This window comes from Podarcis melisellensis, assembly GCF_964234715.1.
Source record: "Podarcis melisellensis genome assembly, chromosome: 14".
Taxonomy (NCBI): Eukaryota; Metazoa; Chordata; class Lepidosauria; order Squamata; family Lacertidae; genus Podarcis; species Podarcis melisellensis.
In genome coordinates this window covers 26,660,756-26,676,750 of record NC_138546.1, presented here as the reverse complement: position 1 = coordinate 26,676,750, position 15,995 = coordinate 26,660,756, and the positions used below count along the sequence as shown (strand labels likewise).

Below are 15,995 nucleotides of genomic sequence, written 5' to 3'. Positions count from 1 at the left end.
ACCATTTTAGCTAATGGGGCCTCCTGCTGCCGCCGCGCCGCCAGAGCACGATTTCTGGTCTCATCCTGAAGCAAAGTTCTTAACCTGAAGCACTATTTCTGAGTTAGCGGAGTCTGAAGCGTATGTAACCTGAGGTACCACTGTACTCCTTTTTTCTTTCTTCGTGTATTCTTTTTCCCCTCCCCCTTTCTTTCTCTCTGAGTATTGCTTTATAGATGTATAAATAATTGTGTTTATGCAGGTTTTGGTGTCCTCGGGTGTCTTCCCGTGTAAAAGTTGGGGTGTCTAGGCGACGTTTCGACGAGGTCTCACTCGTCATCTTCAGGCTGGTGCTTTCGGCTTCTTGTTACTGGAACAGAGCAGGATCTCAGTGTTTGAGTTCCTATAAATACTGTTGAGGGGGTGTGGTGTATAGCCTCCAATGTTCTGGGCAGAGAGGAAGTTCCCAGGCTAGTGTGCCTTTTCTTCTTTTGTTCCTTAATTACTTGAGGGATATCTTGAGTGATTTCTTGAGTGATATCCTGAGTACCACTTAGGTGGGTCATTAGGTGTGGATTAGTTGCTAAAGTCTTTGTGTATATGTATATTGTGTTTATGTGTATATGTATGAAATTTGTTCTGTATTTCTTTTCTTATTTGATATTCTTTTTTTTTTTTGCATTCAATAAAATTATTTTAAAAAATTAAAAATAAATAAATAAATAAACTGAGGACCGAATCAGTTTTCTCTCCAATCTCTAACTAAGGCCCCTGTACCTTCGTGTATCAGGTTCACCAGTTCTTGAAATATTGAGGGTAATGGGAAGTGCCGCATGGTGGAGCCACTGCATGTCCATTGTTATCGTCACAACAACCCTGTGAGGTAGGTTAGGTTGAGAGAATGTGATTGGCCCAAGGTCATCTAGTGAGCGTCATGGCCAAGAGGGGATTTGAACCCTGGTCTCCCCAGTCCAGGTTCAGCACTCTAACCACTATACCTGCCCCTGACTCCACCCCCAAAGTGGTCTCAGTCCCACTGTGCCAAACACAATGCAATGCAAGCTCCCCTTTCTGAAGATCACAAACCCATCATGGCTTTCACACAAAGCGTTGTCATCATCTGATATTTCTTTCTTGCCCCACCCACCCCCACTGAAAAAGAAAGACAAGAAAGTAGTTTTCTTGGCGTTCCTTCCCTATCAGATCCAGGCAGATTTTATGAAATGCCTCAGCTCAGCAAGGATACACTTGGATCGTCTCCTTATGGAAAAAATACCCCTTTGTTTGCTGGCAAACTGAGGAGGGATTGAACGGACAGACAGAAAGGATTTAATTTTATTATTTTTCTGTCCTCAGGCACTTCAGAATTTATCACTGACAGTAATAATAATAAAACCATTGTTCATTTTTATCAGAGGTATTTGTAAATAGATTGGCAGTTGCCAGCCATCGCCATTCCAGACAATGTTCATTTATCAAGATAAGGAAAAGAAGCCTAGGAACTGCTCACTTTACAATCGCTCATAGTTGACCTGGCGTGGCCTTGAATGTACTGGCTGGGTCCTAACAGAAAGGGCATCAAGATAGCTGATACCATGAGCCAGTGTGATGGTAGCAGTTAGGGTAGTCCAACACATCAAGTTGCATGTGGCCCTCAAGGCCTTTTTTGGCAGCCCTCAACAACGATGGTGGCCCCATCTGACTTCTCCAGTAGCAGGGGCAGCTGAGCAAAGGTTCTCCCTGTGTTACTCACCACTGCTCAGCAGGGTCCAGGATCTCCCAGCCCAGCTGGTGGAACAGCAGTCCCAGCTTTGACCTCAAAGCTACCTTGCCAATGATCCGTCTCTGCAAACATCCTGCAAGGTGCCAATGGAGTAATTGAGCTCCACCAGGTGCCGCCCGGAAAGGACGCACATCACATTCCCCAGCGGAACTGATGCTCTGATAACGTGCAACAAAGAACACAGCTTGTACTTTTCTAAAGTTGGCACGAGTGATTCCTCCAAGTTTTTCTCGGGCTTGCTATCTTGCAAACTTAAGAGGCCCTCTCCTCTCTCAGTCCATGACTTTTGAGCCTGGACTTTGGAGTCTTACAGAGATATCAAGTTGAACAGTGGGTTTGACAGCCACAGTTATCCCTGGACCAGAAAAGTTTGGCCATATTGTTCATGCATTGGCTACTTCAAGGCTGGATTACTGCAATGTGCTCTACGTGGGGCTTCCCTTGCGCTTGATCTGGAAACTGCAGTTAGTGCAGAATGCTGCAACGTGATTGCTGATAGGACTGAGATCTGTGCTCAGAGATCTGCACTGGTTGGCAGTTTGTTACTGGGCCAAGTTCAAGGTCTTATAATTAGTGTATAAAGCCCTTAATAACTTGGGACCAGTTTACCTACGAGATCTCCTTACCCCAAATATGCCCCCTCAACCGCTTCTACTGATGGAACTGGCCCTGTTGCAGGTGCCACATAATACCCTTCCTGTTTTTGTAACAACTCAATCATTCTCAAGCTTTGGAACTCCTTGCCACTTGATGTCAGGCAGGCACTTTCACTGGACACTTCTTGGCACCTGCTAAAAACATTTCTGTATAGCAAGCCAACTGACATACTTAGAAATTTTGTGCGACTGTTAATCTTCCTTTCTTTTAGTCTATTGTTATTTTAACTTTTTGGAAGGCTTTAATCATTGACATCGATTCTTCTTCTCTAAAATTATATTATTGGTTTATCCTTTTTGGAAACCGCTTCGAGGTTTTGTGTTGTTTTACAATAAGGAGTGCGTAAATTTTATGAAAATAAAATAAAATAAAATGAGTGCTCAGAAACAAAAGCTTCAGGAAGCGACTGTCTGGAGTGAGCAGAACTCCTCGGGGCCCTTCTACCATCTGCAAGCCATTCAGGTCTGAATCTAAAAAGAGAGAAACTGGATTAGACTAAGGATTTGATGCCCTTTTCTGAGATCCTGGTTGCAATACAGTGCCTGGGAGAGATGCACCAGCAGAGGGCAAAAAGCCACACACACACACTGTTTGTTCCAGCATTGACTTTTCAGAGGTGGACAATACCTGTCCATGGAGGTTCCGTTGATCTGCAGCTTGGCTCCCTCCAGATGTTTCAAAGCAGAACGTCCATCAGACCCAGCCAGAGACGGCGTATAGCAGCCTCCAGATGTTTTGTGCTGCATGCTGGCTGGGGCTCATAGGAGCTGAAGTTGAAAACAGCTGGAGGGCAGTGCATTGAGGGAGGATGCTATAGATAATGCCTTCTCCATGACTGTGTCCATTTCTAATCAGACCACAAGAACATGCATGTGTAGTCAAGGCTGGGAGGCTTGCCAGCCTTTAAAGTGTCGGACCAGGACCTAGGAAGCTAGGGTTCAAATTCCTGCTCACTGGGTGACTTCAAGGCCAGTCACTGCCTCTCAGCCTAGCCTACCTCACAAGGTTGTTGTGGGGATTAAATGAGAAGGGGTGAGCTGTGTGACCACCTTGAGGTCCTTGGAGGAAAAGGTGGGATATAAAGGTGACATATAAATGCAACAAACAACGCTGCCCCCCCCCGGCTCCAGGATTTGGGGAGCAGATGTGCCCAACCTTGGCACTGAAACTTGTGGGTGTCTTGTTCCTTCCGCCCTCCCTCTCTGAAACTGCATCGGTTTATTCTTCCATCCAGCTGCATCCACCAAGGCCAGTCTGGGCCTTTGTGGCAAGCCTTTGAAGAGCATCCTCAAATCCCTCTGCCCAGATATTTGGTCCATCAAGAGTTAAGAGGAGGGTGTCGCAGGGGAGGCTGAATGTCGACCCCCGCCCTACTGGGCTGCTGCTGCTTCTGCTCTCCCCCTGGAGTTTCATTTTGCTGGTTTCTCTCTCTCTCTCTCCGCTCCCCCCCCCCCCCCAGGCTTGGCTCTTTCCCCCTTTTCTTTCTTCCTGCCTCTCTTCCTGCAGAGGAGGCTCCGTCCCTTCTTAGTACACAGTCGGACAGAATCACACACACACACCCCGGAATAAACTAAGGGCAGCTTAACCAGATTGTGCCAAAGGGGAGGGGAGGGGGGAGGGGTGGTCCTTTGCTCTTCCTGTAACCACTGACGCTGATTCCTCTGCAGGGGAAAATCCAGAGGCGGTTTCTCCGAGCCACCCCTCCCGCCCGCGTGCGCTCTCTCTCTCTCTCTCTCTCTCTCTCTCTCTCTCTCTCTCTCTCTCTCTCTCTCTCTCTCTCTCTCTCTCTCAGGAGGGGGGGAATAGCAGCGCCCTCCCGCTTCCCCGCTTGCCTGCTGGAGAGCTGCCTCACTCCTCCTAGACAACTTTCTGCATGACTGTCTCTAAGGTAAGGACCTGCCTTCCCTTGCCTCGGCTGTCATCCAGAGGTGGTGGTCGGGGGGGGGACTCTCTCCGTCAGCTCAGCGCCCGTTGCTGGGGTCCTCTCGGCGGCTGCCTGCCCGGGCTGGGGGTCCCTAGCAGAGGCGCCTTCCCGGCTGCAGACCGGCCTCCAGGTCCAGTCCTTTTCGCAGAGCTGGCATTGAGTGCCTCGTGATTTTCTGCAGCTCCCTTTTTCGCGAGGTGGTTTTTTTTTTTAATTGCAAAATGAGGAAGGGTCTTTGGCCAGTTTTTCAAGGAAAGGCCCCCGAGTGTGAGCAAGCGAGGTGGTGGTTGGGCTTCCTTGCATCAGCTTTGCGAGCGCCTTTGCACAGGGGGAGATTGTGCAGTAGATATACTGCATTTTTAACCCTTTCGGAAGCAGCCAGCGTGCCCGCTCCACAGTGGCGGCAGCTGTTGCCCGGTGTGGTACGTGCGTTTTTTCCCGTGTGCAAGCTCCGTTTGGCTTCCCGTGGTTGCTGTGACACGTCCCGCTTTGGCTTCGCATTAGCCCAGCAAGGGAAGGGAAAGCTCCCAGCTCTCCAAGTTCTGCTTCTGACGGAGATCCAGCGCGTTTTTCCCATTCCTGGGAGGGCGTTTTTGTAATATAAAAAGCCTTCTGGGTAGGGTGCTTGGGGAGCCCTACAGGTGGCTGTTGGGGAAGGAAGTCTAATGGGGGGGGCATGGAAGAGGGAGGGCAAGGGAGTTTGCCCTGGGATGGAGCAGCCTCTCACAGTTTAAACTAGCCTTGCCCAATCCTCCTGCTTCATTGGCACAAGTGTAAAACCTGCTCAGCTTTACATTCCAGTCAAACGATTAACTGCAGATACGTGGAGGTGAGTTCAAAATCCAGCCTTCCTGAGTTATAACCAGGGATTCCCCCTGACCTCAGTTGATCAAAACTGCAAAATAGGATCATTCAGGGTTCTTATGACCTACGCAAGGATTGTATATCAGCACATTGAGTCCCAAAATATCTCAAGCAGTAACCAGTAGTTTCAAGGATGGTTCTGAGTTACTTTTAAATGTGTTTCATGTTGCTGTACGCTATCTTGATGTTTTGTGAGAAATCAATATAGAAATACTTCAATAAATAAAGACAAATAGTGCATCCCTCAAAATCTGAGGGTTCTTGGAGTCAGTTCCCTTAACCTGGAAGAGTTTGCCCACACATGCGGAATGAGAAAGCAGGGAAGGGAATTTGAAGGGAGATGACCCAGAGGTCCCTGCTTTCTGGAGAGACTTTGCAAGGCTATATACCATACAAAGGAGCCAGTTTTACTGTTTCAGTCTTGGGGATTTTTTTATCACTTTCTTTGAGAGCGTGTGGTCTCTCCTCCCTGTTTATCAGGCTGAAAATTCCCTTTTCCTCTTAAGTGAAAAGTTTTGCTTGGTGCTTCGGTCTGACTGTTTACTGGGGTCTGTGGCTTCTGTTCCAACATGATATGAGAGAGGCCAGGTTAGCTGGGGAATTAGACAAAGCTCTCTCAAATTTGACAGCCTTTACAGTGTCAGCAACCCTCCAGCCTCGTGCTAACTCTAGAAACACCTACTGAATTTAGTAGTTTTGTAGTCTTGTCTTCCGTTTTGCAGAGCTCTGCCCTTGCAAGTTCAGGGCCCTGCAAAGCAGTACCCAGCAAGGGACTAAAAAGCAGCTGTTGAAAGTTAAAATCAGCTACTAGCCCGCCACGTGCTCCTGAAAAGTGTTTTGCACATGCACAGAGGCCTCTGTAGCTCAGGAAGAGGGAACCTATCCCTTTTCATTCCTTTGCATTTCTACCCACACAGCATCACCGATTCTCAATGTGTGACACACTGCTGGATGTTCTCAGCTGGGCAATACTTTTTGTTGCTGCGAGACACAGTGCAAGTGGGCAGGTATTGTAGAACAGGGGAAGCATTCATCTGTGATCCCATCGTGTCCAGGTTCCTTCAGCATCTTTTCTGAATATGAGAGACAAGGTGAACCTGGATGTTGGGGCTGCCTGAGTCATACGTTCTGCCCACGCCCTGCTTCTTTTAATCTAAGTAGGGAACCTGCGACACACCCTGCTGGCCAGCCTCAGTCTGGTGCCCTCCAGATATTTGGAACTACAACTCCCAACAGCCCCGGCCATCATGGGTCCTGTGCCTGATGAGAGCTGTAGTCCAAAACATCTGGAGGGCACCAGCTATGGGGAGGTGGTGCCATGCCTGCCATTGCAGACATTTTATGCTGCTGCTGCACTATCCATTCAATGAGGTTTCTGCAGGTGAACTTCCTGGGCAGCTGTGCTCAGCGTTTCACGTTCCTGTAATGAAGCAATCTTAGACTTCTCTGCAAATGAAGGCCTTGTTTCCTTTCCAGCGAAGCTTCCATTTACAATACAGTAGGCCTGCAGCTTACACAGGGGTTACATTTTGGAGATCATACCTGAATTGCATATAGTCAAAATTGCATATAGTCAAAACCTACTGGGTTCAATGGCGGGTGGGATTGCCAAAGTCATTTTCATTTTCGTTTTCATTTTGCTACCCTCATAAAGTTAAATGCATGCAAATTGCGGGCATAGTGTACCAATATGAACCCCCTCAGGAGAAATTTAGCAGTTTGGCTTCTAAGTATTTACTTTTTTCATTTATTTTTTAAAGAGTTTACCCTGCCCATGCTCTTTTCTTTCTTTCTTTCTTTCTTTCTTTCTTTCTTTCTTTCTTTCTTTCTTTCTTTCTTTCTTTCTAGTGCTTTGCAAGCATTAACTACTTCCTCTCTGGTCAGATCATCTGTGGGCATATTTTCTTGTTCTTTGGGCCCAAAGGTGATCCTTGCATTTTCCACAATCTCATTACTCCTCACATCTAATCCAAACGTTAAAATGTAAGAACTGAAGCTTTTTCTGAAGTGTGATGAAAGTACTCGCTTTAATCCACACATCTTTATCTTCTACGCTTTGGTATCTGTTAAATTCCTTAAGCTGAGCAAAATTTTATCTTTCACTTCCTTGGGTTAATTTTGACAGTTACTGCTGGTCTGGTCGTATGCATGTTTACTTAGGAGCAAGTCCCACTGCTACATAGGATGTATGGCATTCTTAAGGGGCTAAAAAGGACTGCACTTCTGCAGTCAAATGGGTGTGTAGTTTAGTATCAGGCACACAAGGTGACCCCACCTTGGAATCTTTATTTTCACTTTAAAAAACCACCAAGTTTCTAGCCCTTATGATTGAGGACAAAACTTGAAAATGGGTGAGCAGTATCCAGAGAAGTCAAAGAATCTAGAAAGAAGCTAAGCAGGTATTTTGGTGGGTTCTGGAGTGGGGAAGCCTTTTAACACTTTATAAAGCTCTTTCCTCCTCCCTAGCAGAGAACACCTGAGAGGTGACCACACCGAGTTAAAACTGTTAAGATGTCACCTATGATTAATCCTACCTTGACCTGGTACTGATAGCACACAGAGGCTAAAAATAGGAGGGCAACCTAGAATCTCTCAACAGAGAGGGTACTTCTATTGATGAATCTCATTAGAAGAAATCTCCCAAGTTAAAAATGGAAACCTCCTTGTGAGATTGTCACCTAAACTGGTGGTGTGTGTTTGTGTGTTTGATGATGAGCGGGGTTTACAAGAAGAGCAAAACAGCCAGATTATTAGTAAAAACAATTAAAACATTCAAAAAAAATTAAACCAGCAATAAACTAAAAACACATCTGTGTTCTAAATATCTGGGTAAAGGTAAAGGTAAAGGGACCCCTGACCATTAGGTCCAGTCATGGCTGACTCTGGGGTTGCGGCGCTCATCTCGCTTTATTGGCCGAGGAAGCTGGCGTACAGCTTCTGGGTCATGTGGCCAGCATGACTAAGCCGCTTCTGGTGAACCAGAGCAGCGCACGGAAACGCCGTTTACCTTCCCGCTGGAGCAGTACCTATTTATCTACTTGCACTGATGTGCTTTCAAACTGCTAGGTTGGCAGGAGCAGGGACCGAGCATCGGGAGCTCCCCCCGTCGCAGGGATTCAAACCGCCAACCTTCTGATCGGCAAGCCCTAGGCTCCATGGTTTAATCCACAGCGTCACCCACATCCCAAATATCTGGGTAGGCTTGTCTAAACAAAAATGTTTTCAGTAGGTGCCGAAAAGAGTACAGTGAAGGCACCTACCTGATATCAAGAGGCAGGGAGTTCCAAAGTGTAGGTGCTCCACATTGATTTCTTGCAATGGAGAAAGGGTAGGGAAGGGAAGCTCATACCCTCCAACATTTTTCTGATGACAATAGGAACGTTCTATTTAATAATAATAATAGTTTTATATATAACCCGCTCATCTGCCCCAGCCACTCTGGGCAGCTTCCAACATTTGTTAAATATTAAAAACTTCCCTATACAGGGCTGCCTTCATGTGTCTTTTAAAGGTTGTATAGTTACTTATCTCCTTGGCTCGGGTGTCGCATATCTCCATACCGTCCAACAATTCTCTGCTGAAAATAGGGACATCCCAAGAAGATGTGGGACATTCCAGGATCAAATCAGAAACTAGGACAGCTTCTGTAAATCTAGGACTGTCCTTGGGAACACTTAGAGGGTCTGGGAGTTTGGGAGTTTACAAAACGCCTGTCCTAGACTTTGCCTTTTCAGTGCTGGGGTTCAGCCACTGGTACAGATGAAACTGGCTTCTGATTGGCCACTGCAAGAACAGGATGATGAACTAGCTAGGACTCCTTTGGCCTGATCCTGTATTCATGCTCTTCTAATATTCTTGTTTTGGGGGAAAGGGGCACCAATTGCTCTTCCCCAGTCAGCAAAATGAGCCGGCTCACGAGCTACAGGGAGACCCACCCAGGGATGACGTCCTACAAAGCAGAGTAGGAATGGTGATTTATCAGAAATAGGAAGAAGGTTATCAGCAGTGCTCTACCTGGTTTGATACTGGGGTGGGGGGGGGCAGGGGAAAGCATCCCATGTGGGTAGGAAATGCATCCAGAGAAGCTGGATGTGCTCCCTAAAATGTGCCCCACTAGTGGCATTAATCCATAAATGTTTAACTACTCATTGATCCATTAAAACTGCACCGTCAAAAGACCTAAATGGCATCCCAGTCTTTGGAACACCAACTTTCCCCTTTCCTCTTCTTATTTTATAAGATGGGCATGTATGGAGAAAGACGTTTTTCCAGTGCATAGTTAAACTGTGGAACTCACTGCCACAGGAGGCAGTGATGACCACCAATCTAGATGGCTTTAAGAGGATTAAATAAATTCATGGAGGAGAGGGCTATTGATGGCTACAATCCATGATAGCTATGCTCTGCCTCTGAAACTGGAGGCAGTGATGCTTCTGAAAACCAGTTGCTGGAAACCACAGGAGGGGAGGGTGATCTTGTGCTCGAATCCTGCTTGTCAGTCTCCCAGAGGAGGCATCTGGTTGGCCACTGTGAGAAGAGGATGCCTGACTAGATGGGCCACTGGCCTGATCCAGTAGGCTCTTCTTATGTTCTTGTAGTAGGGAACCATGGTTTGCTCACTGACCCAAAGCTGTCAATGGGAAGGACCATGGCTCATTGGTAGAGCATCTGCTTGCATGCAAAAGATCCTGGGTTCAAACTCCTGCACTTCCAGGAAAGGCTGGGAGAAACCCCTGTCTGAAATCCCAGAGAGCTGCTGCCAGTCAGTGTAGACAATACTGAGCTAGATGGACCAATGATCTATCACACCCTATATATTGCAGTGAGCAGAACAGTGGAATGGGAAGCAATGGGGTTACTTTTCATTCTTGTACGGTGGGGACGGGACCCAAATACACAAGACTGAGGCAGAAATGTATGGAGCGCCTTCTGGGCAAATTAAGATAGCTGGCAGAGGTATGTGTGGATGAATCAGTTTCTCTGAGTTTCTTCTTTTTCCAGTTCATTTCACACCATTTCTTTATTAACAAACTTTTTAAGACAGTGTTTTTATATGTATTTCTCCACCCTACGCATTTTTGCAAGCAATGTACTTTCCTCCCCCCCATGAATACTTGCATTTTTTGTGCAAACTTTCTTCTAAAGACAGTTCCCCTGATCTGCCACTCCCTAACACTTTCAGAAGTCTGTAGGAGAAGTGAGGTCCAGCCTTTTGCTTATTTGCATAAAGGGTGCACCATATATTGAATCTCTCTTTCAGAAGGAAGGAGAGGGAGTTAGTGCTTGAGGACCTGCAAAGCAGCCTGCATAACAGCTCTTAAAACTCAGTCGTCCTGCACCCATCCCAGAGCCCACCCATTACTCCACCACTCTGCTTACTTCCTTGATTCCTCCTGGCAGCTTGCTTGCACTTCTGGCTTTGTGACTGGGTGTAGTGAGATACCTTATAAACAGAAAAGTCAGTTAAAGTAAAGGTAAAGGGAACCCTGACCATTAGGTCCAGTCGTGACTGACTCTGGGGTTGCGGCACTCATCTCGCTTTATTGGCCGAGGGAGCTGGCGTACAGCTTCTGGGTCATGTGGCCAGCATGACTAAGCCGCTTCTGGTGAACCAGAGCAGCGCACAGAAACGGCGTTTACCTTCCCGCCGGAGTGATACCTATTTATCTACTTGCACTTGGATATGCTTTCAAACTGCTAGGTTGGCAGGAGCAGCGACCAAGCAACGGAAGCTCACCTCGTCGCGGGGATTCGAACCACCGACCTTCTGATCGGCAAGTCCTGGGTTCTGTGGTTTAACCCACAGTGCCACCCGCGTCCCAGAAAATTCAGTTGCCATACAGTAAATTTCAGCTGGTGCTTCTATAAAGCTCTACATCTGTGCCAGCTTTGGAAAGTTTGCATCCTAAGCTTTGGATGGGCAATTGAACTTCTCTGGCTGATATTTCTAACAACTAGCCCAGACTCCAGTTCCCATCAGCCCCAGCATCATATGGTCCAAAACATCTGGAAGGCACCAGGAGGGTAGAATAGTCACTCTCCAGAGTTTCCCTAGCTACGTTCTCACATTTGCATCACATCTTCCGTTCCTGGCTTTTATATTCCAATGTTGTGTCTGCCAAGAGGAGTTTGAGAGGATTGGGTGCACATCACCTGTGCCTTGTAGATTGAAAAACCAGAGCAAGGCAGCTTATTAGGGCATCCCAGCAGACCTAATGTGGACATGGCCCGATTTGCGCACAGCAACCCTTCTGTACAAAATAGTACACCCTTCTTCTTCTTATTTGCCCATCATATATCCGTACATATCTCAGTTGTCTGAGGGGATGGCTCTGAGCTTGGGGGACCTGGTACAGTTCTCCACTCGTTGCCCCTCTTTCATCAGTCCTGACTGACCCATTGTAACTTGTCAAATAATAGGCACAGTGTCTCCCTCCCATTCAGGCTGATCAGGCCTTTTCCTACACAGCCTTTGGGCATGGGGGTGGGGTGGACAAAGATCTCTGGGTAATCCTGTACCTTTCAAGTATGTTGAGAAGGATATACTCCAAGGACCCCTCCAGACTAGTGGGTGGTTTTTTTTGGGAGTGCAATCCGCAGCATGTCATTGTTGACGTTCTTCCTCCTTCCTTGGAGGTTTTTTAACAGAAGTTGGTCATCTGTCATGGATGCTTTAGCTGAGATTCCTGCATTGGAGGGGGCTGGACTAAATGGCCCTTGGGGTCTCTTCCAACTGCAATTCTATGATTGAATAAGAGGGCATGTGGGGTGGGTTTATACTGGACCATCCACACATCAATCCACTTTACTCGTAGCTATGTGAATCTTTCCCCATTGTTACCATGTTATTGCCATCTTGCACTGTAGTGTAACAAAAGTGGGACAACAGACAAACCGCAGAACATTTGTAGCATATAAATTGATAGGATGGAAATCTGGAACTATACTTGACGATCAGATCGTTATTTCAGCTCATGAGCAGCTATTTATTCTACATGCCTATTTTATACTTTTGCTTTTCATATTTTAATTTTCATTTGTTGTTATAATTGCTCTTTGTTTTATATACATTATAAAATGAAATAATGATAATAATTATTCCTCCTCGCTGCCCACTCCCCCACCCCGTTACAGGATTTTAGCAGGGAACTATGGGATGTGCACTGAACGGAAACAAAGCTGTGTGTCTGCCCTGAATCTTTTGCAGGCACAACTAGTATTGAAAGCAGGATCATGTTCTCACATCCTCAATACTGTCATGAGCACAAATCATCATTGAATACACTATAAAAAGGATGCCAGGAGGAGAGGCCCTGATTCAGCGAGCGTTTGGTCCTCCTTACACCTTCCTGAATAGAATATTTCATGGAAAATGATGCTGTCTCTTTCCCTCAGTCTGTCCAGACTTTGTTATAAGCTGCTTTGTGTAGAAATGGTGGAGAGGGGGGGAAGACAACACCAATTGGGGACGAACAGGTCTTTCTAATCCTCAAGTGAAGAGAACAGAAAATGGATTCAGACTAGCAGATGTCAGTTTCTAGCTTCTGCACATAACTAATGCAAGCTAAGGGTACATTCCATGCAGAAGACTGCATGAATTCATGTGTTGTCATGGGTAATGGGCATGCATGTACATCTCTCCCAGTGCGTCTTCCAAGCCTCTCAATTGCTGGTAGAGTTTCTGTGTATCTGTTGTTTTCTGCTCAGCCGCCCACGGAAAGGGAGAAAGGCTGGCCCAGTTAGATTCTCCAGGTGTTTGGGGAGGATTCACATGGGACTGACCGCCATAAACGTAACTCTGTCCTGCTTATTTTCTCCTTCTTTAAAGTGGCTTGTAAATGGAACATAGTGATGGGCCTTTGTTGAGCTGAAGTGTTTCATTTCTCAAGCAATTTTGAATGCACATGTTCTGCTGTGAAACTGAAGATGAGTGGATGTGAAGTTCCACTAAGATCAGCCTTCCTCTACCTACTGCCTTCCAGATGTGCTGGGCTACAACTCCCTTCAGCCCCAGCCAACATGGGAGTTGCCTGGGAGTTGTAGTCCAACATATCTGGAAGGCAGCCAGTGGGGGGATGCCTGCCCTAAAAGTACAGTGCAAGTGTATTCATTAAATGAGGAATAATTTGTGGCTGTACCATGAACAGCGATCCGGGCTCCAGCTCTCTGTTGCCAGCCCAAAACAAACGCTTTGCATGATCAGTTGCAGCAGCTGTAAGCTGATGTATGAGTGGCAGATGTGATAAGAACATATGAAGTTCCCGGCTGGATCAGGCTATTGGGGGCTCATGTGGTCCAGCATCCTGTTCTCATAGTGGTCAACCATATGCCCCAATGGGAAGCCTTCAACTGGGACCTGAACCCAAGAGCCCTCTCCCTTCTGTGGTTTCCAGCTAGTGGCATTCAGAAGCATTGTTGCCTCCAACCAAGTAGGCAGAGCACAGTAGCCATTGATAACCTTTTCCTCCATAAATTGGTCTAATCCGCTTTTAAACCCATCACTACCTCCTATGGGAGAGGGCTCCGTATAACGGGGTACTACTGCATGAAGATGTCCTTTCTTTTATATCTCCTGAATTTCCCAATGTTCATCTTCATTGGATACCCACAAGTTCCAGTGTTATGAAAGGAGGAAGAAAACTTTTCTCTAGCTACTCTCTCCATGCCATGCATAATTTCATATGTGTCTATTATGTCACCTCTTACTTACCTTCCCTCTAAACTAAAAAATGAAGGCCCAAACTGCAACCTTCCCTCTTAGGGGAGATTCCATCTCCTTGATCTTTTGGTTGCCCTTTTGTGAACTTTTCTAAACTCAACAATATCCTTTTTGAGGTGAGGCGACCAGAACCGTACACAGTATCCCAAATAGCAACCCAGTCAGATGGGTGGGTTATAAGAAATATTATTATTATTATTATTATTAATTTTTATTAAAATTTCTGTTTTACAATGTAGAATACTCATTTAAACATCCTTAAAATATCAATGACTTCTCTTCTCCTTCCATGGTTCATTTTGCATATTATGAATCCCTGCATATTTTACATAAAGTAAACCATTCAGCATTCCATTATTACATCCATCAAAACTTATTTACACTGTGGAATTTATCTTAATGCTGCCAACATTTTCAAGTGTACACAATTTCCCTCCATATATTCAATAAACATTTTCCAGTCTTTTCTAAACGTATGCATGGGTGGATAATAATAATAATAATAATAATAATAATAATAATAATAATAATAATCCCCAGCATGGAATTTGACTTTTTCACTGGGTGGACATCTTCATCGAGCTATGGACTATGACCCCGAGGCCTTGTTCCTGACTTGGGGCTGGGAATCCCATTTCTCCCATTTTTATTTTGGTAGTTGCCGCTTCTGACACAGCTATTTTGAAGGAAGCTCTCCAGCAAGTCTGTTGGCCATCTCTATCCTGTTGCCCCGGCAGCGATTCCGCTTGCCAGACTGAGTCTTTCTGAGGGATCTTTGGAGCAGCAGATCGTTGGCACAGTTTGTCAAACCACTTCTATTTAAAAAGAGAAAGGAAGGGAGAAGCTCCTCAAAGGAAAAGGCCATTTTTCTTCTTGCTCACACCGCCTGGTGCTCAGCTGCTAAACGTATCAAGGCAGCAGTTGTTCTGGGTTCAGCGTGGGGCTCACCAGCCCTAAGCTGGGCCTCTAGAAGATTCTTCTTATCCGTGGTCCACCGTTGACACTTGAGCTGAATAATGGCCGTCTCCTGTTGAGGCCCACAATAAATACACAAACAGAAGCAAACTTGGATGTTAAATTTGGGAGAGGCAGTGCTTGGCTGAAATCGCGGAGCTGTTTGTATAGTGCAGTCATTCACAAGCTGGGTTCCGTTCAGCCGGAAAAGATGCTCTTTGTAATACTAGCCAATGTTTTAACTGTACAGAGCGAATGTCGGTAGAGACCAGGATAAGGCGGGTCTGTACTCAGCCTCTTTGTCTGCAGTACAGTTGCCAGCATCTGTGAAGCAGGGGGTTGGTTGAGCATGCAGAATGCTGGCTTCTCCTGTTACCAGACCATTGGCTCATCTGTCCTGTATGCCCACACTCACACCAAACATTTAAAGTGCTATGGTACCACTCCAAACAGCCATGGCTTCATCCAAGAATTGTGGGAGCTGCAGTTTGTTAAGGGTGCTGTTAGGATGCCCTGTTCCCCTCCCCAAACTACAATTCCCAGTCAGAGGAGCCATCTCCTAAGGCCCGAGGTCCCTTCACACACCCCCATAAAATATTTGAGGGGGCTGGCTCGCCCTCAAAGTTGATGAGCATTGCCATTCAAATAGGGTGTCTGTGTGCCACATCGTGTGATGGATTATACGGGATGGGCCTTACCTGCCACTCCCCTATGATATTTATGTTTGACACCCCTGCCCACAGTGGTTTAACAATCAATCCTTCTTTCCATGGAACTCTGGGAATTGTAGCTTTGGGAGGGGAATAAGGATGTCCTAAGAACTCTCAGCATCCTTAACAAACAACAGAACCCAGAATTCTTTGAGGGAAGCCATGATTGTTTCAAAGGATATCATAGTGCTTTAAATGTATGGTGTTCATGTGGCCTAAATGCAGTATGTCCTGCTGGGGCTGATGGGAGTTGTAGTCAAAAACATCTGGAGGGCACCAGGTTGGGGAAGGCTGAAATATCCAGACTGGCAGGGGGTGGGGTCTCTAGGGTCATTCCTACCACCTGTTACCTGAATACTGAACCAAGGCTTTCTACTTGCAAAGTGCATAGATAAACTATGGAAC

The 15,995-nt window shown here is 46.2% G+C and overlaps 1 protein-coding gene across 1 annotated transcript in view; it reads left to right on the top strand.

Annotated features, from left to right (window-relative positions):
- The first annotated feature begins 3,946 nt into the window (after window positions 1–3,946).
- The window catches only part of CORO2B (coronin 2B), a 75,033-nt gene continuing 62,984 nt past the window's right edge, over window positions 3,947–15,995 (top strand). The window contains exon 1 of the mRNA XM_081888633.1: window positions 3,947–4,307. Within this exon, the coding sequence (XP_081744759.1) occupies window positions 4,293–4,307 (15 nt within the window). The 5' untranslated portion in view covers window positions 3,947–4,292. The remainder of the gene's footprint in view (window positions 4,308–15,995) is intronic.